Genomic DNA, 24,925 nt, shown 5'->3' with positions numbered 1-24,925 from the left:
ACCAACCCTATTAGTGTGGACAGGTGAAAGCGATACGGTATTTCTTAAATGACCGAGAATACTTTCTTACATTTTCGGCCATAAACCGACCACATTAACTTGGACAGAGCATTTAAGCAACTTCGAAAACCAATTCAAACGGACACAGTGCTTGCAAGAGATAACAAAAATTAGAAAACTAACACCCTTACATTTAAAATAGATTTTGGTGATTTCAATATTTTATTTTCCCTTCATTTCAGTCTCAATTTAAAAACTCACACTTAATGTTTCAGCTAAGTTTTGAAACCCTAGAAAACTCATAAAAATGTACACAGCTACAGTACTTGGAGAATTCTACCCACACATTTGTACTCGCAAAAATCAACTACATCAAAAAAGTATAACGCTACAAAACTTAATTTTGATTTGATTTAAAGTCATCACAGTCTTCCAGTTTTTCTTTCAATCCTTCGTGACGATGGTCCACTGACCATAATGGTGGAAGATACTGTGGGCGCATGGTATCAATAAAGTGCTTTCTCCACATTTTCTCAAACTCCAACAGTTTTCCTTCCTCACGAATCTTTCTCACAACTTCACACCCATGCGACACAAAATTGACATTTTCCTTTCGGGTTTCCATAGATGCAACTTGTGTGATTATTTCTGGAGTCAAAACAGCGGCGTTAATGTATTCCTGCACGATGAGTGATAGTTCCTGACGCCTGTCCGCTGGGAGTTTGTCACCTGCGTAATTCAGAGCCTTCGCAGCTGATTTAACTTTCCGAAGTTCTGGATCCTCGATAAGGCGAGCCATGGTGGCGTTTCCTTGAAAACAAAATCAAAGATAAAGCTGCAAAAATTACAGGAAATCTGTTTTAAGACAAACTGACATGACATTCAATTCTATGCAATTCAATTCTACACTCATATTCAACATGGTAAATCAAAAACATTGCAAAAATGACATGGTGTTGTAGTACCAGAAGAAAAATCCACCCCCCCCCCCCCCCTCCACAGAAATCATTGGGAATTGCAAGAGGGTGGGGGAGGAGCTCAGAGGGCTAAAAAACTAAAGAAATGTATGAAGCTAGTCTGGAATTTTTAGATGGGTGTGGGGGTGGCAGGTGGGGGGACAGGGGTCTTCACATTGTGACCAAAACATTTCTCATCAGGACATTAGGCTTGATTATCACTAAGTGAAGAATACTTGCTGGGCATTGATGGAAAAGTAAGATTTTAACCAAAGATGAATGACCTAAGGAATAGGGCATGTATCAACATTACATCAATTGTGTGTTTACCCAAAGGAGCATCATAGTTAGTCGCTAGTTCCTTGCGCAGCCTGTCGTCGTGGTAATTGGACAAACAGTGACAATCTGGACACATGAGCACAATGTCATGCGAGTGATGATCCTTCATCACCAGTGGAAAGTAACGACGATAGTCATGGGGAACAATGTTCTTCCTCATATAACTGTGATCACTTCCACACACAACACAAATGTTGTTCTTGAAATTGAGGTAATAAGAGTCTTCTGCTCCAGGTCTGCCTGAAGGTTCAAAATTCAGCTGGACTGTGTATGGATCAAGGCATGTAAGGTGTCCTGCAACCAAATGCAACTTGAATAATCTGATTTTTTCATTATACACATCTCTAAATGAATGCACACTTTGGTTCAGAAACATAGAAGGGGCATGCACATCGGCAGGATAAATGAACCCTTTACAACATGATAACAATAACTTCTGAAGATTATTGCACATGTCTTAGTCTCTACTGTATTACACCAGGATTGCTGTGAGTAATTATTAAATATGGCAAAATAAAAATAATTAAAACTAAAATAAAATAAACTTTCGGAATACCATATTAATTTCTGATGCCTTTGTGCTGATACTACATTATTTTCTTCGTAAATCTAACCAAGAAACCAGTTTTTGCTAAAAATCATTCTGGAGGTCAGCAAGAGTTATTGGTTCTACAAACCTCTTTTTTTAAAAAAAAAATTACGATTCCCACAACTATTAAAGTGCACCTAACCCCCAAATTTTTTTTCGCTCAAATAAATCTTTGCACCTGTTTGAAACACATTGAGCCTTTTTGCGCCTTTTTTCAACCAAAACTTGACTTTTTATAGGGTGTAAAAATTTACGAAATGTAGCCATCATCTGTCCTATGACCGAGATAGTAAAGGGCATGGGTCTTCCTTACATGACATCACAAACTGCTTTGCATGCATTTTCACAAAGACTTAATACAATGCAAATCAGTTTGTGACGTCAAGTAAGGAATAGACCCATGCCCCTACCAGCTTGGTCATGAGACAGATGATGGCTAGATTTCGTAACTTTTACAGCCCATAAAAAGTCAAGATTTGGTTGAAAAAGGCCCCAAATAGCGCAATAAGTTTCGTACAGGTGCAAAGATCTATTTAAGAGAAAAAAACATTGGGGGTTGGGTGCACATTAAGGCTTCAAAACCAAAACACCCAAACTTTCTACAACAAATACATTTCAAAATGTTTTTGCCATAGCGACCATCAATGTTTTAGATAGGTGTTGTAAAGTCCATTAGACTGACTAGTATAAAAAAACAACAACAACAATCCTTTATTTAAGTGTTAAGTCTTCTATAGCAAGACTGGACTGAGATGGACGCTGATTATAAGAAATATTAACTGCATACAAAAGAATGATACAATGCAACCATTATCCAGCAAAGGCGATATGGAGGAGCAGCTCAGTAGACTGTTACTGCTCAAATATTTGATTAAAAAAAAACTTTTTGCTAACATGAAATTGCTCTTAGAGCACCAGGAAGAAAATATTAAGTAATTTCTCCAAGGAAGAATTAACCATGATCAGTTTATAGCAACTTCTCTAAAATACACAAGAAGAACTTGAAGAAATTGGCCAATTTTTTCAAGTTGCAATCCATTTCCATCCTAGCCATCTGCAGCCTCATTTAATTAATGATGGTTTCTGTTCAATAGTAAGTTAATTGTTAACAAAACTGGGCCATTATTTTAACGTTTCCAGGGATAACAATAATTACATTTTCTGGCCATTCAAAGATGCACCAAAAATGGGTGAAACTGCCCCTTTAACTCACCTATTTCTTTTTCAATATACCAATCTGCCTTCTTGCGATCCAGAGTACACAGCCTAGACCCATCTGGAGCTGCCAACATGCAGTTCATGTACAGCGGTGATTTCCGCACAGTGCCTCTTTTATAAGGCTTTATAGATGTCTTTTCTGTACCGCATTCTTTATTCTTCTCATTTTCCTTTGTGATGGCCTTTCTTTTTCTTTCTTTAAATGCAAAATCAACCACTCCATGACAAAGAGAGCGTGCTCTTTGAGAAAAGTATGGATCCTGCAAAAGTTTGATAACCTGTTCTGTAGAAAAGTATCCTTCAGCTTCATCTGATTCTAGCTTGTTGAGATCTGCTGTAACTTCATAACAATCAGTTTCCAAGTCATTAAGATCAACAAAGCCCTGAGAAACTCCACCACTAATTCTGGAATCACTATCTTCCTCTTGAGGACAACTTTCCTGGCTTTTATCCATGCTTCTATCATGATTAATGCTTCCAAAGAACACTCCTTCATTTTCTGTAACTTTTAATTCAATGTTGTTACCTTGTTCATTGATGTTAGGTTCTCCTTCAGTCAAGGAACACTCAGAAATAGGAATGCCACCTTTGAGGTTATCTTCTGACATATTCACGGTGGAAGTAACGCTGTCTGCTTCACATTTGCTTGAAGGGTAAAAAGCTAGTTCACTGGTTTCATCATCAATGTAAATATCTCCAAAGTTCAAACTGCCATTTTCAATTTTTGTATTTTCCTTTTCTACAAAATGTTTTCTTTCATCTAACTTTGATTTCACCAGTCTAAGAAATATGTGACTTGCAACCAAGGCATCATTCATGGCGTATTCAATCTGCCGTGAGTTCAACTGCTCTGCTTCCCAATTGCTGCATCGAATTCTCCAGGATTTATCCATTGTAACACCAAGAATTCTCTTGGCTAAGGCATCAAGGCTCATCTTCTGATTCCTGTTAAATGAAAGTAAGACCGTATATTGCATATGCTCTGCAGTATATGAATATGTTCACACGAGGAACCACTATTATAATTTAAAATCTATTAAAAGCTGAATGAAAAAGATCTGAAAATCTTCTGAAGCTTCAGCAACCACACTACCATTTTCTCCAGTGGAGTTGCGATCTGTGATTATGCCGCTCGCCTGGCTTGCCAGAGTAGCTGCTAGATATACCACCCTTTTGTTCCCAAAACAAAGCTAGTTCATCTTAGCAAAAGGTGCAGTGGAATATGATAAATTAGAATTAGCAGAGTTCATATGTGGTTACCTGAAGTTTTGCAAGTAGCAGCCAGGGGGCTTGAAAGTACCCCTTTTAATATTGAAAGCATTTGCAGTTATTAACCTTTTTCCTCCTGAATGTTTTTTGGCCCAATTTTCCAAAATGATAAAGTATAACAATGGAGCTCGCTTGCGATACTGGTTATGTGATGCTCTTAACAGTGCTTGGAACCTGTTTTCAGGTCTAGGTAACAGTTATCTATCAGTTTGGAAAAGCATATTGATAACAAGTAAAACTGATATGCTGATAAGAGGACAATTTTGCCTGCTTGGACACATTCTACACATGGATGACAGCAGAGTACTGAGGCAGCTCTTCTTCAGTCAGCTCAGTACTGCGGTGCCAGGAGCATTGAACGCCCCCCACCCCCCAATACAAAGACACTCTCAAAAAGAATCTCAAAAGGCTGCAAGATGGACCTTGCTACCTGGCAGGCATTGGCAGAGGACAGATCTGCATGGAGAACCACTTGTCACAAGGCTGTCCACACATTTGAGGAAATCAGAGTTGTGGAACTACAGTAGAACCCCGGTAACTCGAACTCTGAAGGGAGACGAAAAACTGTTCAAGTTAGTGGGGTGTTCGAGTTATTGGGGTAGATCGAAAATTTGAATTTTCATGTAAATAATTTATAGTTTATTGATTATCAGCACTTTAGTATACAACCTAGGGCAAATTAAACTTACTCTCATCAGAAATTGTAAGCCCCATGCAAGCTGAGGCTTTTGGGTCAAAAGAAAGAATTGGAACGCCTTGAGATGTGAACATTATGATCTTGTACTCAGCTACTGGAGAATGTCTTACCTAAAACAGTTTAAAGTTTATACTGTATTTTCATAGGGGTTCCAGGATCCAATAGATTCGTGTTTTCATTCATTGTAGCACTGTTTTTTCTTTTCTTTGTGACAGCTTAACAGGCAGTGCATGCGGTTTGACTAAAAAGATCAGAAATGACTGTCAAATGTGTGATTTAAAATGAAATTGCTTTAGTAGTTGCAAGAACCAGAATTCGAGTTATCGGGGTAAATTTCGATCAAGGGAAACAAAATTTAGTTCGAGTTAGTGAGGAATTCGAGTTATCCGAGTTCAAGTTATCTGAGTAAAAGTGACTGAAAAGTAGGGTCAATTCCAAGGGAAACAGGACTTAGTTCGAGTTAGCGGGGAGTTCGAGTTATCCGAGTTCGAGTTACCAGGGTTCTACTGTACAAGAAAGACATGCTCGGCAAAAGGCTTACGCCTCTCTGCCTCTACCTACTCTTGAACACATGTGCACCAAATGTGGCTGTGCATACAAATCCAAGATCGATCAAGCCTCACACAAGAGACGCAACCAACCTAGTACCACAGACTGATTGCTGAACACCCATCTTTTGAAGCGAAAAGAGAGACCGCTGTTGATTACAAGTAAAACTCATAGAAAGAAAAAACTTTCACGTGTGTTAAAGTAATAGAAAACGACAAATGTTGAATATTATTAAAATTTTACCATCATGTTTTTGTTTGCATTCCTTTCAGCAAACTTGGGAGTGAACCATCACGTTTTAATCATTTCTTTGTTTGATCAACAGATCATGCAAATATACTTTTCTTTGGCTGTTCTGGGTTCAGGCGATCAATTAACTAGCGGTTTGCATAACAACTGGTTGCCAGTTTAATTCCATATGGTGGATGGGCAGGAGTGGGATCAGTGAAAATCTGTTAAAGTTCTTTTTGTTGTTCAGTCCTTTACAGTGTTATGAATTTTTGATTTCTCACAATCGTCCCTTCATGGTTATCCATTCAAAATTTTATGTGAGCTATTCAGCTTTTCCTGGCTATCTGTTCTAATTTTTTCATAAGCTGTTCAGCTTTTCTTTGCTACATGTTTGGAATAATAAATTTTATTAATGATCCATTGACCTGTTCATGAGCATTCGTTCGAAATTTTCCATAAGCTGTTCAACCGTTTATGGCTATCTGTTTGGAATAATAATAAGCTTCTAAGCTGTTCACTTTCACCCATTTCAAATGGCTTGGTGAGCTGTGTTTCAGTTTCACCCATTTACATGTAATGGATACCTGTTAAAATATACTGAAATTGCAGTCAGGAATGGACATAATGTAATCCAAAATGTGTATGACACTGACTAGTAAAATATTAAAAACCAAGCGTTTACAAAAACTTAGCAAGACGATTTGGCAGAAAATCTTCGCACGCGCAAACTGTGAACCGTTAGACAAGTGTTTGATTATTTGTCATTTTTTAAACTGACGAAGGCCGAAGATTTTCGGCCGAAACGTCTTGTTAAGTTTTTGTAAACGTTTTTAACGTTTTACAAGTCAGTGTCATACACATTTTAGGATACCTGTTAGTGTATGCACATAATTTATTATAGTGTTACGGCGTTGCTCAATGGTCAGTTATGGCCTCTCTTTGTTAGCTTTACCAGCCTTCCTTCCCTCCCTGCCAGGTTCCATTTTGTACTGTCGGTAGTAGTTCAATAAATCTTTTTTTTTTTTGTGGCTCAAGCTCTGCATAGTTTACTATGTTGACTAATTCCACAGGACACCAATCAGGATTATCACATACCTTTGCTGGGCACCATTATCCAAGCGGCATCTTTCCACAACATGTCTGAGATCCACACAGCCCCACACAACAAAGCCAAACATTCTTGACAGTTTTTTCACGTCATCCTGTATACCAACACCGAATTTAAGAATATTCTTGTCTTCCAACAGGCCTTTCACACTCTGAGGCATTCGACCTTCCATTTTACATAAACGAATCAGAAAGCAGTCGCACAGAGGAGTTGCAATTTGTAGCAACGCAACCGGTGCGTTTGCTTGACCTTTTCTGTTCACCCACTCACAGTCTATCCCTATGAAATTCATTTCAAAAGGATACTGTGAACGGTACGACTGCAGAAGCTTGTCACAGGACGAGACATCTTCAATTACAAATATTCGCGACGTTTTCTGGTTCTCGAAGAGATCAGTTCGTTGGGATAAGCCAAAGACAAGCTGAGCAGGGCCAAAGAAAACAAGACCGAGGAACCACTGTATAAGTTTTACAAAAGAGATCGCTACTAAGTATAAACTTAGATTTCCGTCTCTGGGACTTTCGAGCGTTAATGTCTTCGCGTTGTTTTCGTCATTTGTACAGGGCTTCGCGTCGTTATTGCCCGTCTGCGAAGAAGTCGTCACTTTTGCCAAATCAGATGTCTCCATTTTCCTGATCAAAACACGTAATCAAAAGAGAAAAGCTTGATTCTTTGCATCCACTTGATGCCACACATTGCCGCCGTGTTTTGCAAATGGCCGTGCAAACATCATAAACACGTGGCTCGGCTCTGGCTGTGGAGAAAATTAGGAATAGGGATGGACCAGGAACGGAGGATTTTTTTTACTTTGAACGAGATCAAAAGACATACATACACTTTGGGGTTTTTTTTGCGACTTCGGTGATATTTTAATATTTTTATTATTACCGAATTTTCGTAGCAGTAGAATGGGGGAGCAAAATGACGAGTTTGCCACATATGTCCAGGATCGACCTTGTTAGCACGAATTTGCTAGCAAATTATTTGCGCAAAAGTAACAAGGACTTTTCTTGCTAGCTAAAAGCATTCATTACAAATATCGCAAAAATGGCAAGAATAACAAATGTAACAAGATTCAAGACTTTAAAAAAGGTGAAGGCAAGAAAGCCCCGAAATGTCCGCAAATGTCGTAAAAGTAACAAGGATTTTTCTTGCTAGCCCGTGACAAATATCGCAAAAATCGAAAGAATAACTACATTTAGTGAACTTCAATAGCGAAATCTGTAGAAGGGCTTTTCTGATAGCTGTGGGAGGGGAACGGTTGATTAGGGTCAGGGTGTTCTTTTCAAAAAGCGGTAGCAAGGTCTTCACCGTTTGTTGTATAATAAACGGCAGTAGCAAGTGCGCTTATTTACCCCGGGTTAATAAAATCTTCTGACGGACATTTGTGATAAAGTAATGGCACATCGCACATCTATTTGAATTTTATGGTAATTTTTTTATTACCTATTACCGTCTCAATTTAAAATATATGGTGGCAAACGTTTTGTGTTTGACGCAATTTTAACAGGAACTATGAATGGTAAAAAAACGTGTTTGATCACATTAATTACAGGTCTGGTACGGTTTGAAACTGACATAAACTAAATAATGCCGTGTCCAATTAGCATATACCTGTATCTTGAAATGGCTACATTGAGTTACATGACTGCTTATTTCTTCTGATTGAAGAAAAGATTAACGATTTCCGATAATTGATGTTTACGTACAAATTAATCGGTTAGAAAGGTACACGGGGGCACCCAACGACAGTTTTCTCTCAGATCCTTTGAAACGCTATTTTAGGCTATCTGGAGTGCCTTTAAAGCTCTGTAGGTTCATTTTAGGCCGCGCTATAATATATTTATCTGTTCGGTCATTCTAGGGCAACTTGAGTCTTTTCGAAATTACTAGGGCATCTTTGTCCATTTCTCGAAAACCTTAGGGTCTTATTTCCTTTCCGAAAATTTTAGCTGACCTTTTTTCGTTACTCGAAACGACATTTTTATCAATCCGAAAGGGGGAAAGGGAAAGCAAACCACAGAGTTAACAAAACGGCTAAAAACCGAAAAAGAAAAGAGCGGAGAAAAATCAAAGACAAAAAGCGCTTTTGTAACGCCATTGAGTCACGCAAACAGCATGTCAAAAACCTGTCAAATGAATAACTGACAGATGAGCAAATTACTTTATTATCGCGTGGTTAAGTTCATCCCAACACCCGTGACAAAAGAAAATCTTATCAGGCGCAAACTTCTCGCAGATTTTGATCAATTTGCGAGACGAATGCGACTACAATATATTTTTCACGGAGAAGAAAGCGAACCTCATCCTTTCCACGTTAAGTCAGACTGGAAACCACCAGTCCAGCCATCAGTAGCTCTAGAGACCTTCCTAGAGGAGGTCAAATTTGAGCTCGCAAGTATAGAATTTGACAAGCCAAAAGATAATATATCTACGGGAGAGCGCCAAGCTCTCAAAGAGTTATCGCGTAACAAAAGCATTATTCTTAAAAAATCTGATAAGGGGAGCACAACTGTATTGATGAGCAGACAAGACAAACTTAACGAGGGTCAAGTTCTACTTGATGATTTAAATAACTACCGACCCCTAGACAAACCAATGGCTGCGACCCCTAGACAAACCAATGGCTGAAACTACAGCCAAAAAAGCTCAACAGCTTGTTAAATCACTGCTCTCAGAAGGCCACATTGACGAAATGACGGCTAAATGGCTCTCTCTTACGCCTGATACTCCGCGAATACCAGTGTTTTACACACTCACTAAGATTCACAAACCGACACTTGTCGGAAGACCTATTATCTCAGGGTGTTCCAGCCCTACAGAACGGATCTCAGCATTTGTTGACCACCTTATTCAGCCAATAGCACAACAACAAGCTTCGTATCTTAAAGATACGACAGACTTTATTAACTTCATCGAGAAGATTAAACTGCTTAAAAGTACTATACTTGTTTCAATGGACGTCACAAGCCTATACACGAACATACCACAACAAGAGGGTATTACCACTGTATGCAATGCATACGAAGAATTTCACCAAGGAAACCCTCCAGTTCCTACCAGGTTTTTAAGCGAGATGCTTAGTCTGATCCTACAAGAAAACTCGTTCCAATTTAACAGGAAAGATTATCTTCAAACCCATGGAACAGCCATGGGCACGAAAATGGCCGTAGCCTTTGCTAACACCTTCATGGCCAAAATAGAAAAAGAAATAGTCAGACAGAGCAGCATTAAGCCTATCTTTTGGAAAAGGTTTATCGATGACGTCATATCAGTATGGGATACAAGCAGAAACAAAATAGAAGAATTCCTTCTAAAGCAAACAACTTCCATCCCACAATCAAATTCACGGCTGAAATCTCAGAAACAGAAACTACATTCTTGGACACGATAGTGTACAAAGGTGTCAGATTCAACAAGGATTCTATCCTTGACGTGCGAACACACTTCAAGCCTACAGAGACCTTCCAATACACGAATTTCTATTCGTGCCACCCACCAGGCGTCACGAAAGGTTTTATCAAAGGAGAAGCGTTAAGGCTTCTAAGGACAAATTCCTCTGAAAACACTTTTCAAGAGAATATGAGGAATTTTGCGACACGCCTCAAGAATAGAGATTACCCAGCTACAACTGTAGAAAAACATCTCTCGGAGGTCAATTTCACTGACAGAAAGAAAGCACTGGAGCAGAGAAACAAAAATGCACGTAAGAAAATACTGCCCTTTGTAACGCAATACCACCCTGCGTTGCCCAACCTCAAGAATATACTTATGGGGAAATGGCACCTTATACAGAATCAACCATATCTGAGAAATATCTTTAAGGAGTCTCCCCTCACTTCATATCGCAAAGGAAAATCCCTAAAAGACACTCTTGTAAGAGCTAAGCTATAAAGGCTTTGAGACCAATCTATATGCGAACTGCAGGAATCATGCAGGCCCGTCAACACTTTTAAAAACTAAGATTAACGATTTCCGATAATTGATGTTTACGTACAAATTAATCGGTTAGAAAGGTACGAAAGGTATGACTTAGTTTTGGCTTAATTTCTTAAACAAAATTGTTTAATGTCAGTATAATTCTTTAGACCCAAGATGGAGCACAAAACTTTCCAGACTTATTTTGAGAGTCCTTTTTAAGACTAGTTGTCTGAATTTGATTTATGATCAAACGTTCTCCCTTTGGTTATCGATTTAGTAATTCTGAAATGCCTTTGCTTTTGTTTTCTTTTTGTCTGTGTTATTATGTGATAGGTACCAATTCAACTACTTATATAGTGATTTTAATTGGACGAACTAACAAACCGAACCTGAATACATAATGTATGTCACATTACATTTATTACAGTATAAACCTGCATATAAGAAGCTAGAATTATTTTCAAGGTCAGGCTGAACAGGTTCTTATATATTATAGAGTAGTTTTTCACAATTCAGGCTGATTAGGTTCTTAATAGGTTCTTATTTTTCAGAGGTTGTCGTAGTGTAACCATTGACAGAAATCGTCTATAAATTGTCTATATTGGACTGTAGCTTTGTGGAAATCATATTTGTAGTGAAACTCCAAACAAATGTAAATCAAATCAAACATATATAAACAATAACTTTTTGTCACACAATTAAAATCCTGAATTTTGGTCACCAGTTTTGTATAAAAAACCAATTTCTTTGCTAGGCTGAGCATGTTCTTATATTTTTGGGTATTCAAATGCTTAATTTCAGCCTGTAGGTTCTTATATCACTAGGTTCTTAAATTCGATTTTTACTGTATAACATATTGAACTGTTCTTTGTTGGAGGTGGACACAGAAGTCTGTGAACAGACATTCGCCTGGGTGTCAAAGTATGGCAGGATCACTAGGCACATGAACCAAGATCGCTTCTTGTTTTATATTTTTAATATTTGTGATTTAAAGAATAAGAAAATTGAGAAAAGTCGCATATAGAGTGTTTTCACATGACGTCACGGCGGCCATGTCATGTTGGCCCCCTAAAACAAAGGAATGGCAACCATGTTGGTGCCCCAAACTAAACCCCTGGGAATTGAACTCTATTTTTATGCAAAAACTTTCTTTTGTGTCAGTAAACCAATATGGTCGGTAGTCACGTGAATGAAAACGCTCTATTGATTCAACATGCTTAGAATGTTCACCCTGAGCCCAGTTGTTCAAAGACCGATTAAGCTAATCCTGGATTAGTGAAAAATTTTAATTGTTATTATTTACCTTTAAAGACTATTTTTCACAAAATGAAGTTTTAAGGAAACGAAATTTTGTGATATAACCCTTTGGGCCACAATTTTGTGGCAAGCTCTCTTTTAGCGGTAAATAAATAGCAAATCAGATTTACTCTTACCTAGGATTAGGTAAATTGGGATTTGAACAGCTGGGCCCTGGTCTCTTAGAAGAAATTCAGTGTTTTGCTTGTGCCAATAATGGGTGAGACTGTATCTGTAACAATGTAGTTTTCATTTTTGGGGTTTTTGTACCTTAAAATGTCCACCGAGGGAATCTCTTTAATCAGAGGTTCAGGGCTGTCAACCTCCCACGTTTTCAAATATGGGGTTCAAGCTGATTGGGCTCTTATATATCGGGTATTTTAGGTTCTTACTGTAGCAAACGCCGACAATTATCCGGTACATTACACATTACAGACATCAATTTGGGCACCGAAACATCCAATTCAAATTCTGGTTATTACATACAGTTGAAAGGCCTGGACATAAGTGGCACTAACCTATACAGCTTATATAGAGCAGCACCCTACCAGGTAAAAGCCCCAGTCGCTTATTTTCGCGGTCCACTGAAATACTGTGCCCTGACAAAGTTAGGCTATCCAGATGAACCAAAGTTCAGACTTTAACATTTGAACTAAACTTTATTGCCTTCCCGGTATAGTAATTCATACAACTACCGATTACCCAAGCAGAATGAATTGACGCCGGTAAGGATTTTAAAGCAAAAGTAACCAATACAACACAAATTACTTATGATTTTGTCTATAAGAAAAATGTTCTGTTTTCCATAACTGCATGAAGAAATCCATAGTGTTGTATAAAAAATTGTAAAAACCAACCCTTTAATATCTTTGTCTTTCCTCTCAGTGATGAAAAACTGGGCCCCTGATTCCCCAAAGAGCCATCTTTTGGGTGGAATGACGTACAAAGATGGATGTTTGACTGTGCCCCAATCGGGAACATACTACGTCTACGTAAAGATTCACTTCATGAGCCGTGGCAGAGTCCTTATACGTGTGAACGGGATAATCGCTAACTATGTTTCGAATCAAGAAGAGCACCGGGGTGAAGTCCAAGTCGGTAGGCTGATCATTCTGAAAGACTAAGTCGGTGACGTCATCTGTTTGAATGTTATCCCAAGGCCTTACTACACTGAATCCGTCAAAATTTATCTGAGAGGCCTTTCTTGTTTATTTGGTGCGTTCTTAATCTAGGGTCAGTCATTGCGTAATATGTAATGACGATTTGCATTACGTCATTATCGCCACTGCACCATAGCCTTTTGCTTAACTGTGGCTACGCTATTTGTAGGAGACATGTTTCTTTCAAAATCGTCTCAGGTTACTCGTTATACTCTTGCCTGTAACAGTCAGTTAAATATGGAAATAAAAAGGAAGATGTCAGATCTTTGTGTTTCATTAACTAAAAATCAAAAACTTCAACAAGGGTTGGCAGTGAAAACTGACTCACTCCAGAAGGTTACGCTGGAGTATTTTGAAATGTGATGGATCAAGAAGCACATGTAAATAATTGGTTGATTGACTGACTAACTGATTGATTGATTGATTGATTGATTGATTGACTGGCTGATTGATTGATTGATTGATTGACTGGCTGACTGACCAACTGATTGGTTGATTGATTGATTGTTTGATTGATTGACTGGCTGATTGATTGATTGATTGACTGATTGATTGATTGATTGATTGATTGATTGATTGATTGATTGATTGATTGATTGATTGATTGATTGATTGATTGATTGATTGATTGAACGAACATAGCCTTCATCACAACTACTTAGAAAGAAAATAAAAAACCCATAACAAAGTGTTCTAATGAACTTACGGACTGGGCTAGATACTGAACGGTTATCAATCAGCTGCAAAGCGAAGACCAAGCACTACAGTGAAAAATTTGAATTGGACGCGAGCAACGCAAAAAATATGTAAAGGGTGCTTAAAAAATTGACTTCTAGAAACAAAAGGCAAAAACAAATTCAGCAGTACAACGAATAGAAATGCCGCTGATATAGAGGATACATTGAATTCGTATTTTACACATATTATATATTAGTCATAACCATCAAACGAGAACACAGCTAGAACCACTTCAAACAATTATTTTGATGACTTGATCACAACAGTTCCCAATGTCAATCAATTTACTCCAGTCCCAGTAAATATGGCGACCAATCCGAATCGCCTGTGTCCGGTTGTTCGAAAGCCGGTTGACGTTAATCACTGAATAAAATGAATCGAGGTTTTTATTTCGATAGTAAAAGTGTTTTTAAAAGCTGATTTCAAGCCAAAGGTAAAGAGAAATCTACGTCAAAACTAATGGGCACAAATCTTTTGGAACAAATCTGTATTGAATAGCAATCAAACTTGAATCAAAGTTTAACTTGGGGGAGCAAGTATGGTGCAGTACGGTAAGAGCACTCGCCTCCCAACAGTGTTGCCCGGGTTCGATTCCCGGAGTCGGCGTCCCATGGGGGTTGAGTTTGCTGTTGGGTCTAGTCCTTGCTCCGAGAGGTTTTTTCTAGGTTGACTCTGATTTTCCCCCTCTCCTCAGAAACCAACACTCCTAAATTCCAAGTCTCTCTGGTAGTGTCCTGCCGGCTTAATACATTGACACTTAAAGTGTTTTATTTACTTTTTTTATTTAAAGTTCACATTAGCCCAAGATTAGTTAAGTTGAGCTTTCAACAACTGGGAACTGGCATGAACAATTCCCTAAATTCATAAAACTTGCACTTTGATCCGTTTTGTCTCAATTCTCGACGTCTCTATTCAACGTCTCGCTCGAAAGAGGTATATTTCCGGCCCAGAGGGGGTGGGGACTCTCATAGGAAAAAGGCGGGATACTCGTCGTCGCGCTTAAGGGAGTAAATTTCGGATTTTAATAACAATAATAATATTGATTTATATTGCGCAAATATCAATCCAAGAAATTTTCATCTGTGCATTACATTGATTCAACAAAATCCTAAAAAAAACCTAGTACATAAAAAAAATCATAAAAAAACCTAGTACATATTCCATTCACCATTGCTCTCACATAGGGTGTTCTGGAAAAAACGCCATTATATTTAGCCTTGAAGTTCTCGTTTAGGGTTGCACGAGAAATGTCATTGTATTTTTTATTTGTCTGTGTTTTGAAATGGTCTCTTTTAGGGGTAAAAAAAAGCTTGGGCCACGCCCAGATTGGTCTCTTTTAGGGGTCTAATTCAAAATTTTCGAGGACCATCCCCACCCCTTTCATATGAAAGCCCCCTCCCCCCCCCCCCCCCCCAGCCCTGCCCCCGGAGATGTTCGGATGACTAGAAAAGAACTCTCGTGACACCCAATTATTGAAATCTTGGTGCTACATTGGTGGGGGAGTAGAAACTAAGGTTTGGCTTGAAAAGACGCTGATGGAGTAACTTAGTCACCGTGAATAGCTTTTTGAGCGCACGTTCCAAGCATCAACCCTTTTGTCAGAGCAAAGCGTTAGCCCTTGATCAACCCTTTGCTCTGACGAAGGCCTACGATCAAGACGTCAGCTCTCTATCTGTTTTGGATGGCGGACCAAACTAAGAGTTCATCGAATAACTAAAGACCGATTTCCGTATTGCCCATTGTCAGGCTAAAGTCCTCAAAAAAATTGTTTAGCACCAAGTCCATCACTACTTTATTTCTAACAATGCTAGTTTTACCTAAATACCAATCCGGTTTTCGCTCACTGCACTACATTGTTAGAGCTTTGCTAGCTGCAACCAATGATTGGTACACCAATCAGATACGGATAAAGCCTTAGCAAATTGTCGAAAATTGTATTGCCTTTCTTGATATCACTGAGAAAGCGCTGGACAACGGTAAGCCAAGATATTCTTCTTCAAAAGAAGAACCGTTAAAGGGCCACTGCCAGGGTGGTTTTGATGTACTTTGCTCAAAACTGTTCAAGTATATATTTTTGCAAAGAACCTGGTTTGTAACATGAAATTGCTCTTACAACACTAGGGGGAAGAATAAACCATAATCAATTTTTTTAGCGACTTCTCTAAACTACATAGGAAGAACTTGAAAAAATTGACCAATTTTTCCAAGTTGCAATTCACTTCCATCCTAGCCATCCGCAGTCAAACATAGTTAATACTAGCTTCTTTGCACTACTAAGGTTATTGTTAACAACCGTCAACCGTTCTTTTAAGGATTCCATAGAAACAAATACGTTTTTTGGCCATCCATGGTGACACCAAAAATAGGTGCTTCAATTTGGGACAGATCCAAACTGTACCAATCATAGTTCAAATTTGTGTAATTTTTGTATAGTTCGGAACCCTGTAAATTTTTAACCGGCGCAGCGTTTACATAGGCAATGTCTGAAACCGTAACAAAATCTGCAGCCTTAAAACGACACACTAAGTCTAAAAACCATCGAGGTGTTCACACTGTTCTGGTACCGATTTGAACCGGTGAGAGCCAGAAATCTGTCCGCCTCTGGAACAGGCACAAGAGGTGCTCGGATAGTCGGCCTTCATATGAGGAACAGTACGTTAAGAAGGCCTATCCTTGCAAATTTTGTATCAATCCTGTAAATACAGTGAACATTCCTTCACTTTTTAATCCTCTCCATCTTTACAACTTAAATTCTGTATGACAGATTTCTTTTATTTGCTTTATCAAATGTTAACGTTGTTCTCGTATGAAAAATGGAAATAATAACTCCTTATCAAATTTTCTTCCCGGCGTTTGAGTCGTACCCAACCGGAAGTGAAATTTGATGCTTTGATACGATACCGCGCAAGGCGGGAGATTGGGGATAGTTAGGCGTTGATGTCAATACAGGAACGCTTAATCTCGCAGCTTCTATAACCCTTATTTGTTTTATTCTGGGTATTAAATTATATAAACTTACTCTTCGGATACTTTCTGTTTGATTTCAAGAGTTTTTAAGACATATCTTTTTCCCTAGCCCGCTGCTCTGATCATCTTTCTACTTTTTAGACTTTGTATTTTAATTTTTTTATTATTTTCCTCTTAGCCTATTTTCGGCTTCACAGATCTTTAAAGTGTAGTACTGGTGTGTTTTGAACAAACAATACAATACCTGACTGCACAAAGATCCGAGGTCCGAACGGCAATAGTATTGGTTGATTCAAGATTTTGAGTAGATACTGACAGAATACCCCCTCCATGTATTTTTTTTCCCGCGAACTATTTTTAGTAGCAGTTCACGGCTGGTTCGCTATACAGACAAATGTATGGAAAGTTCAAAACACGACTGGACGCTTTCTGGCACAGCTACATCCCTCCAATTTTTTTCTTAAAATCCTTTCCTAGCGCCAAAAGTTTCTAATTCATGAATTTTTCAGAAGCGATGTTGTATGAAAATTATTTGACATCAGATTTCTATACAAACACTGTTATTTCAAGCCTGTTTGCCTACTCGTCAAAATGACATCGAAAATCGTGATAAGGCCTATTCATTTTCTTTTATCATGACTTCTTACCTTTTTTTTATTTTGCTCTTAGTCTATTTTCTGCTTGACAGAGTGAATTTGAAGTGTAGTACTCGAGCGTTGTGAACGTACCCACAATACGATACCTGGCGGACTGCTCAAAGATCCGAGAACTGAACAGCAATAGAATTGGCTGATTCAAGATTTTGAGTAGATACTGACAGAATACCCCCTCGTGTGGACTGGCAGGTCATTGCGTGGACTAGTCATTGTTCAGATTAGATAAATAATTCATCATATCTCTTCAGCCCACAGCGGCAAGGCGATATTTCCAAAGACAGAAAAAATATTGGCAAGAAACGGTAAGGTTTTAGTTAAAGTAATTCTTTTTCAACTGCTTAGCATCAATTTGAAAACAAAACAAACGAGTGGCAGGATTATTTAAACCCGCGCTTGCACACGCTATAGCAATAATGCGATACGCAGTTTCCTTTTACCATTCGGTCCAATGTAAGGAAAAAAGCGTTCTGGGAACTGTGCTTTCAACTGATTCATTTCTCCACTAATGGTGTTCTTGAATCCCACAAATGATCGTTGTTTAAGACAAAAAGCAAATCACCAGCGACAAGACTAAACTATCATGATGTTAACTCCATTTGGCCCTGTTAATAAATGAAAGGAAAAACAAAAACTTCCATTTCGTTAAACATTTTGAAGCGAACATGATTGCTTTTATGTACACTATATGACAGTTTGAAAAATTCCGTTTTGTACTCGGAAAAGAGCGACTAGGACCAGTTGAAATACACCAACCGGGATAAATGATATGGCGTCTCTAAAGAATTTCGTAATGTTTAAAACACGAGCAGCAGTGTTTTATCGGGATTTAAAATCACGAGGCACAGCCGAGTGGTTTTAGACCCGATAAAACAAATGCTGCGAGTTTTTTGAACGGCTTCAAAAACATTCCTGGAAAAGCGTGTGTCAAGAGAGTTCATAACAATGATGCTTTTATAAACGTTGGAAATTAGCATACGAGAAAAAAAAAAAAACACCGCATACTAATAAGGAGGAGGTTATATCGGGTTTTAAAACCACTGCACGTGATGTTTTATCGATCATTTGATATTAATGACCTTATGAATTACTGATGAGTTTTTGAAATATATGTCCATCCCGTTTCTTGGATAAAAATAAAGAAAAATATCTTTTAAAACCATTAAACTTGAACTTCGGATATTTTTGGTTTAATTTCAAGAGTTCTTAAAAACTTATACCTTTTTTCGCGACACCGGTGCTCTGATCATCTTTCTTTATCAATAGGCCTTATCACGGTTTTCGACGCTATTTTGACGAGTAGGCAAACAGGCTTGAAATGACAGTGTTTGTATGGAAATCCGATGTCAAATAATTTTCATAAAACATTGCTTTTGAAAAATTCATGAATTGGAAACTTTTGGGAGTAGGAAAAGGATTTTAAGAAAAAAAATTAGAGGGATGTAGCTGTGCCAGAAAGCGCCCAGTCGTGTTTTGAACTTTCCATACATTTCCCTGTATTTTTTTCCGCGAACTATTTTTAGTAGCAGTTCACGGCTGGTTCGCTATACAGACAAATGTATGGAAAGTTTCAAACACGACTGGACGCTTTCTGGCACAGCTACATCCCTCCAATTTTCTCTTAAAATCCCTTTCCTAGTGCCAAAAATTTCCAAGTCATGAATTTTTCAGAAGTGATGTTGTATGAAAATTATTGGACAACGGATTTCCATAGAAACACTGTTATTTCAAGCCTGTTTGCCTACTCGTCAAAATGACGTCGAAAATCGTGGTAAGGCCTATTCATTTTCTTTTTTTCATGACTTTTTGCTTTTTCTATTTTGGTCTTACTCTTTTTTCTGCTTGACAAAGTTTTAAAGTGTACTCGAGCGTTGTGAACCCACAATAAGATACCTGACTGCTCAAAGATCCGAGAACTGAACAGCAATAGAATTGGCTGATTCAAGATTTTGAGTAGATACTGACAGAATATCCCCTCGTGTGGACTGGCAGGTCATTGCGTGGACTAGTCATTGTTCAGATTAGATAAATAATTCATCATATCTCTTCAGCCCACAGCGGCAAGGCGATATTTCCAAAAAGGGACAAAATATTGGCAAGAAACGGTAAAGGTTTTAGTTAGTGTAGTTCTTTTTCAACTGCTTAGCATCAAGTTGAAAACAAAACAAACGAGTGGCAGGATTATTCAAACCCGCGCTTGCACACGCTATAGTTAGAATGAGATACGCAGTTTCCTTTTACCATTCGGTCCAATGTAAGGAAAAAAGCGTTCTGGGAACTGTGCTTTCAATTGATTCATTTCTCCACTAATGGTGTTCTTGAATCCCACAAATGATCGTTGTTTAAAACAAAAAACAAATCACTAGCGACAAGATTTAACTATCATGATGTTAACTCCATTTGGCCCTGTTAATAAATGAAAGGAAAAACAAAAATTTCTATGTCGTTAAACATTTTGAAGCGAACATCATTGCTTTTATGTACACTGCATGGTAATTTTATAAAAGCTTGATTTCTACTTGTGCAAGGGTCGCTTTAGTGAGTAAAGTACCGAGCTCTAGTAATCAAGGACACTTACTAACTTTGCTCTGCAAGTTAGGACCAGTTAAAATACACTCAAGAGCTAAATCAGTTCACACCGCCGCTGTAACGGATTTGATATGTCCAACCCGTTATTTGGATTAAAAAATAAATAAATAAATAACTAAATAAATAAAATAAAATAATAATAATAATAATTATAATAATAATAATAATAATAATAATAATAATAATAATAACATCTTTTTTGAAAGTATCAAACATACTCTTGAAGTTTGACTCGAGATAACGCGAAAGGAGGCACGAAAAGAGTTACGAGCTTTCGATTTAGATCGAGAATGTCATACTTAATTATTCCACGAGCGCGCGTTGGTATCAGATGATAGATATCCAACAAGGCGCATAGCGCCGAGTTGGCTATAATCATCTCATATCCAACAAACGTGAGTGGAATAATTATTTTATTAAAAACAATCAAGAAAAATTGCTAGATTTTGCTTTGCAAGAACAATTAGAAGACAATTTAATGGTGGCCATTTCTCCGGTATGGTATAATGGCTCATATACCATGGCCGCTAAGCCAATCAAAACCCTGGAATTGCATTATACAATAATCCAGTTTTTAACAGACTGTTAATTAATGCCTTGCCACCATAACCACTCTTTTCTTATTGTTTCCAAAAGCTGGAAATGGTGTTGGTTTTGAAGGCTCTTTCCTTCGTGGTTTTATGTGGGGTGACGTTGGTCCCTGCTGGCACCAATGGACGCAGTGAAGTTGTCTTCCGAGGTATGCAATTTAGACATAAAATCTTTAGTTTGTTGGGTAACTATATTCAACAATTATTCCACGAAATAGCTGGTTGACCAATTATGACCAATGATCAATTATAATTGGTATTTCATCATCACTTTAGTAAACTACCCGATTACATTAAAACGTGAATCAGAACAGGCCACTGATATTGAATCGGACGACAAGTATTCTCTGACGACTGTCTTACGATTTTTACCAAGGTGACGTATTTTGTCCAATGAGAGACCGCAAATGGCTTCCAACGTCATTCACCCTTTCTCTGCTTGGTATACCAAGAAAAGAACCGGTAAAGGAATATTTTTGAGACGTAACTAGCTTTCTCATTACAATTACTCGTTTAGCAGGTAGAGCCTGGATAAAACAAACACAGGGAGAAAGGGGGTTCTATGCTTGCTTTACGCTGTAGATCTGTAGTATAAAACCATTTTACCAGCTTGCGACAGAAATTTGATTAAACCCAACGTTGACAAAAAGGCACTCATTGCTTCCAGAGAATAATTCCTAGCAATTGCTCTTGAAATAACACAAAAGTGTTACAGAAAAATACCGCACATATCAAAGTCTCATTGCGGTTTACAATTCTTCTGCGGGGTGAGGTCGGACGTCAGCATGCTGCCGCTATCAGTCCATATTTCATTTCGCCCACCCATCCAACCCACGCATGAATGTGAAAGACAGCTCAAAGGGACTACGTCCCTTAAGGTGCATACTTTCATAACAGGGAAAGATTTGCGTTTGTACGCTTCTACTGAAGATCCGCAAAACATTGTAATAACCTTCCACGAAAATACTTCAAAACTGCATTTACGGGGCACCGTCCTAAACAGAATAGATTCATTAATTACTCATTCTGACTTAACTTCTCTTTAATTTGATCAGGAAGTGACGCGCAATTTAAGGACTTCCTAAACAAGGTTTATGAAGAAATACAAGTCAACGTGAAAGAGAAAACCAAAGTCAAAAAGGAAGTGTACACAAAAATTGCAGACATCTTGGCAAAGGTGGCCACCTACGACAAAGACAAGTGCTACGATTTTAGAGTCATATTCAAAGGCTCCACCTACGAGAGCCTGAAAATAGGCAACCCTGACGAGTTCGATTTTGGATTGGTAAATGACTCCTGGACCGGCAAGATCTCTCTTATGGTGGATGGAAACACGCCAGCCGGCTCTGCTTACGCTGTGCCAATCATCAAAACCTGTCTGGAGAAATTTAAGATACCGAGAACCAAACATCTTGATGCCAGCAAGGTCAGAAGTCATTTGCGTGACCTGGTGGAGCAAGCCATCATTGAATTGGGAATGAAGGATCAGATCAAGAACAGACCTCACGAAGGAGGGCCTGCTGTCACCTTTGAAATACGGTGGCCAGAGTTTGGCTACATAAGCATTGACTTGACTATTGCCCTTGAGCTCACAGAGTGGCCTCCCAAGCCAATCGCTAACCCTCGCCCCATAGGCACCAACGCTAACATTGAGCTTGTGCCTAGAGTCAAAAAGGAGCCATCCCCGAACACAGCATTTTGGCAAATTTCCTCTGGTCAAGTCGAAACGCAAATGATAACAAACATGGATGGCGATGGAGGTTGCAGAAGGAAGGTTCTCCAACTGACAAAATACTTCAAGGCGAAAACCAGGGGTGGGTGGTACCCACTGGCTACATACCACTTAAAGACCCTCCTACTCCATCTGAATGATGAGAGAAAACGGCCAGAAGACTGGGCACAAGGGATGCTGGTCCCGCGTTTCAAGGAGTTTATCGACAGGCTTCTGAAGCATCTGCACACAAGAATTCTTCCAAACTTTTTCATTCCCGCAGAAAATCTTTTCGCTGACAAGATCGGTGACATCCGTTTGGCCACAGCGGGCGTGAATGACTTCTTGAAGACACTTCGACTCGATCCTGATGCACTCCTTTCAAGGCGAGAGGGCCAAATTAAACTCTCAGTTTGAATATTTCATTTATTCTTCTGGGTCTAAATAAAATCTTTAAAGCAAACAGCATTTTGTGATGTCTTTGATAGTCTTGACACACCTTTTTGCAACATACCAGCAGCTACATGCTTTCCAATGCATGCACCGAAATACCAGCGTACATGTTTTATTGAAATGGCATGTAACTGATTAGTGCCATTCAGCACTAGCGGAACATTGGTTGTATGTTAAATTTTGCATGTTTTCTACCACCAGAATGGCAAGGACTGCACCGCATTGTAGGTAACACAATTGCATTGGTTGCAAATTACTACTGGTTGTAAGTTTTCTAATAGGTTGATTGCACGTTACGTCATGGCGGCCATGTTGGTGGTATGGAACAAGATTTTTCTCCTCTGGGATTTCACTTCCATTTTTATGCTAAATTTTCTTTTGTTTTACTACCAATATGGCACCAACGCAATCCACCAATACCATAATAATCTTGGTTGGATTCCTTTAATAGCCCTTTTCACGGTTAATGTTTCTCATTTGCATTACAATGTTATCCAACGTGGATGCGGGGCAATTTCGGGCTAAAACTACAAAATAGCCGGAAATTGCCTCACATACATGCTAGATTTTATTGTAATTCAAATGAGCAGAGTTAACCGTGAAAAGGGCTATTACATAGGTACAATAATTGACATTTTTGTCGCCAGAGTGGCACTGGTTGCAGGTGTGTTTTCCTGCACTAGAGTGGCACTACACTTTTGTCGTTGCAAGCTTCAATTGAACCACATATCGTTCCCGCAAAGATCTTTTCAAACGTTTTCTCTATTCTGTTGCCTTTGCAGTCCCCTTCTAAAGCAATTGTTACTCGTATACCAGCTGTACAATATTTAGTTATTCAACAGGGGCACCTCTGTATGCCCTATTACTATAAACATTAATTTTGATTCCTCAGGAGTCGGCTTTTGAATGCGATCGGCTGATTCACTGGAGATCGAGGAATATAGCTATTCCATTGCAAATCAAAAGAATGGCTTAGCCGATTGTTGAAATGGCTTGGCTCAGTTCGTCAAGAACACAATCTTTCACAAAGTTTGCTACACTTGAAAGTTAGCGTGTTTTAGTTTGAGAGCATAACATTTATGGGTCATACAATGTGACAGATTTTAATGGTTGTGACAAAATTATGAACGCCCTTGCTGTTCACTGAAAAAAAAAAAACTCTTATGATAAGGAACCACGGTTTACATGACACGTAAAAGATGAAGACATTTACAAATGATTGATAAGATATTCCACATGTAACTAAATGTTTTACTTTCGGAGTTTTCATCTATTTGTTTACAAATACACGGCGTTTAACCAATTAGACTTATTCATCTTCAAGACCGTACACTGACTGCATACTGACTGGCAAGCTGATCAAAATCTTTTTCCTGGCGAGAAACAAAGAAACGTCTTTTAGAACGGATAAACTTACCACAAGCTTAAGCTCATCATTTCACTTCATCGTTACATTACATTTTTACATTCCTACAATGTTACATTTTTTTTTGGTCCGCGGTGAGCTGTTCAATATGGACGTCATTGTTTTGTTTTTTGTAGCATACTCGGTCAACGGACGGCCTCGTCGGCTAAGAATCAGGCCAAATTCCACGTGATTTCGCAGGACAATTGTCTAATATTCAACGCGTGCTTGTGAAATCACTTTTAATGACCTGAATAACTGACCAAGCTTACCAAGAGTCTCTCTGTAGCCCAGATATTTTTTTTGTTTGGTCACTATGAAGCATAAAGGCAATAGTTATTCTTTCCCAAACACCATTTTTCGTATAATCATCAAACTGTACAAAGATAAACATAGAATACCTTTGCTTGAAAGTCTTTTGTAAAAGGGTGATTTGGGTGCCCGTCTTTTAACTGTGAAATATATCGTGTTGTAACCTGATCGAAA

At 38.5% G+C, this 24,925-nt stretch overlaps 2 protein-coding genes, 1 long non-coding RNA gene and 1 pseudogene across 3 annotated transcripts; 2 read left to right on the top strand and 2 right to left on the bottom strand.

The window, feature by feature from the left end:
- Window positions 1-199: 199 nt before the first annotated feature.
- On the bottom strand, window positions 200-7,696 carry LOC146454569 (exonuclease 3'-5' domain-containing protein 2-like). The gene is made up of 4 exons (XM_085095390.1): window positions 6,944-7,696; window positions 3,098-4,047; window positions 1,287-1,589; window positions 200-810 (listed from the first exon to the last, which is right to left on the bottom strand). The coding sequence occupies exons 1-4, from the start codon at window positions 7,582-7,584 to the stop codon at window positions 398-400; spliced, it is 2,307 nt and encodes a 768-aa protein (XP_084951516.1). The 5' UTR covers window positions 7,585-7,696; the 3' UTR covers window positions 200-397.
- Window positions 7,697-9,206: 1,510 nt separating this feature from the next.
- LOC146454568 (uncharacterized) lies at window positions 9,207-10,850 on the top strand (annotated as a pseudogene).
- A 10,069-nt stretch (window positions 10,851-20,919) lies between these two features.
- Window positions 20,920-23,156, top strand: LOC146454567 (cyclic GMP-AMP synthase-like receptor 1). Its single transcript, XM_085095224.1, has 2 exons — window positions 20,920-21,019; window positions 21,926-23,156. Exons 1-2 carry the CDS (start codon window positions 20,923-20,925, stop codon window positions 22,996-22,998), a joined length of 1,170 nt encoding a protein of 389 aa, XP_084951350.1. The 5' UTR covers window positions 20,920-20,922; the 3' UTR covers window positions 22,999-23,156.
- Window positions 23,157-24,123: 967 nt separating this feature from the next.
- LOC146454566 (uncharacterized) lies at window positions 24,124-24,917 on the bottom strand. The gene is made up of 2 exons (XR_014859242.1): window positions 24,841-24,917; window positions 24,124-24,407 (listed from the first exon to the last, which is right to left on the bottom strand). It is a non-coding gene; the product is annotated as an uncharacterized LOC146454566 (long non-coding RNA).
- Window positions 24,918-24,925: the final 8 nt, after the last annotated feature.

This window comes from Pavona decussata, unplaced genomic scaffold (assembly GCF_977016875.1).
Source record: "Pavona decussata unplaced genomic scaffold, jaPavDecu1.1 SCAFFOLD_300, whole genome shotgun sequence".
NCBI lineage: Eukaryota > Metazoa > Cnidaria > Anthozoa > Scleractinia > Agariciidae > Pavona > Pavona decussata.
This window is presented reverse-complemented; position numbering and strand designations above follow the sequence as displayed.

Excerpts from the sequence above, each read along its gene's own strand:
- LOC146454569 (XM_085095390.1), bottom strand. The coding sequence starts at position 7,584 with ATGGAGACATCTGATTTGGCAAAAGTGACGACTTCTTCGCAGACGGGC. Across the intron at positions 1,590-3,097 it reads GTATATTGAAAAAGAAATAG|GACACCTTACATGCCTTGAT; the intron begins GTGAGTTAAAGG and ends ATTTGGTTGCAG. Across the intron at positions 811-1,286 it reads TAACTATGATGCTCCTTTGG|GAAACGCCACCATGGCTCGC; the intron begins GTAAACACACAA and ends TTTGTTTTCAAG.
- LOC146454567 (XM_085095224.1), top strand. The coding sequence starts at position 20,923 with ATGGTGTTGGTTTTGAAGGCTCTTTCCTTCGTGGTTTTATGTGGGGTG. Across the intron at positions 21,020-21,925 it reads CAGTGAAGTTGTCTTCCGAG|GAAGTGACGCGCAATTTAAG; the intron begins GTATGCAATTTA and ends TAATTTGATCAG.